This window comes from Haplochromis burtoni, unplaced genomic scaffold (genome assembly GCF_018398535.1).
Source record: "Haplochromis burtoni strain Fernald_Lab_line unplaced genomic scaffold, NCSU_Asbu1 Contig_5460, whole genome shotgun sequence".
Taxonomy (NCBI): Eukaryota; Metazoa; Chordata; class Actinopteri; order Cichliformes; family Cichlidae; genus Haplochromis; species Haplochromis burtoni.
In genome coordinates, this window is record NW_024587821.1 from 1 (window position 1) to 1,698 (window position 1,698).

A 1,698-nucleotide genomic window follows, 5' to 3' on the forward strand; every position below is an offset into this window, starting at 1 on the left:
CAATATTATTATATAACGCTATATATACACTTTCATTGCTTTATCTGTCTATTAGCACTGTGCTTATATGTAAAACCAGGCATCAGCAATTAAAACACATTTAGTGCACTACAAATCCTTTGATGAATACGAGGCTTTAATAGTTTTACTGAAGCTCAGTGAGGTACATAAAAATCCAGCATTTTGATAATACAAAACAAACATTTTCACATTGGTACTGACCAGAAATATTCTGAAATGACTATGATATTATCAACTGCATATTACATGATGCATGTAAAGAATAAAATGTGATATTCAGATGCACATTGAACAGATCAGTACACTGAATTTTTCTAGAAAAAAGGATTCAGGTTGCTTTGAAACGAGCAACACTGCCACAAAATTCATGAAGTTTTATCTCATGTAAACAAACATGTCATTGACATATAGGTAAGTTCAAAAAACTATGACTTGGTGGCATTTTACATGCACACTCATATATAACCTGATAAACAGTATTACAAATAAATACATTCAATATAGGCACAGCCAGCAACTAAAAGCAGGTTGTTACGGCACATTCAGCACAGCCTGGCGTCCGGCCGTCATTCCTTCGCGACACAGGTGCATCCGACCGCCAGATCGAACGGACAGCTGCAATACCCATGCGTGCCTATTCTCTCGTACACCTGAATCTGTACGAAGATTGGTCTGGCCACCATGTTCGCCACACTGCAAGGCATGCATTTGGCCTCCTTGATCGTCTGTGGTTCTCGGCCTGCTTTAGAGTTGTTTCTGAAACACAGGAAAACAAAGTCCACGGATAAACGGAAGTGTTCAGCTGTGACAGTGTCAGACATTAAGATCTGCTCACGCTGGACTCAAAAGCCTGTGAATTTTAGCTCTAACACATGTGCTTGTCCCAGCACTGTGTCCAACCTTTCCTCTGCTGAAATCAATGTTGAAATCCAGTTTTTATGGCTGGGTGGCATAAAGTCTGCAGCAAGATTGGACTGACAGGGCATTACCCAGTAATCCTCCACGACTTCCTGCTCATTTGTGACGGTAATGAGATCATAATTTACAAAATGAACATTGTGTTTTATTCAGTAAGACCTGAAACCAGCGACTGAGACCATGAAGTCATGAGGACAGTTTAGAGTGGCCCCCACTGAAAGTGCATCCTTACACTCCTGAAGCACCAGTCGTATATATACAGCTGTGTTTGTATGATCAATGAAGCCTAAATCTTTCTTCTTTCCTGGCTTTAAGTAAGTAAACTCACTGTAGTTTCCAGGGCGCGACTGAAGAATTATGGAGGTCGGACACATGAGTGAAGTACTGCCTGTGATAGTGCTGAGCATGGTTGCAGTTTTGAGGACAAACCGGGCTGCTGAACGCTGTCCCCATCAGTCCCAGGAAGAGCTGGAAAGACAAACACACATTTTGACACAGTGACACCGATCAGAGGCTTTGACTGATCTGTCCCCAACGTCCCTCCAAAAGAAGCTCAATGAAAGGGTTTGTGTAGTTTGTGTAGTAATGAGCTGTGCAGTCCAAAGCTGTTTCCAGGCTGTCACTGTGAGGTGAAGTCAGAGCGTACAAAGCATCTGCACACCTGTTCTCCAGGTGACGGCTCGTACTCACCAGAATAGCGCTGGAGTTCATGCTGAAGCTGCTGAGCTGGAATGCGTCTCCTCCTGTTCACCTGTGTAA

General features: G+C 42.8%; 1 protein-coding gene across 1 annotated transcript; it reads right to left on the reverse strand.

Annotated features, from left to right (window-relative positions):
- Positions 1–6: 6 nt before the first annotated feature.
- LOC102293406 (interleukin-17A) lies at positions 7–1,698 on the reverse strand. The gene is made up of 3 exons (XM_042218025.1): positions 1,630–1,698; positions 1,268–1,407; positions 7–777 (listed from the first exon to the last, which is right to left on the reverse strand). Exons 1-3 carry the CDS (start codon positions 1,648–1,650, stop codon positions 588–590), a joined length of 351 nt encoding a protein of 116 aa, XP_042073959.1. The 5' UTR covers positions 1,651–1,698; the 3' UTR covers positions 7–587.

Excerpts from the sequence above, each read along its gene's own strand:
- LOC102293406 (XM_042218025.1), bottom strand. The coding sequence starts at position 1,650 with ATGAACTCCAGCGCTATTCTG. Across the intron at positions 1,408-1,629 it reads TGAACTCCAGCGCTATTCTG|CTCTTCCTGGGACTGATGGG; the intron begins GTGAGTACGAGC and ends TTGTCTTTCCAG. Across the intron at positions 778-1,267 it reads GTCGCGCCCTGGAAACTACA|AAACAACTCTAAAGCAGGCC; the intron begins GTGAGTTTACTT and ends CCTGTGTTTCAG.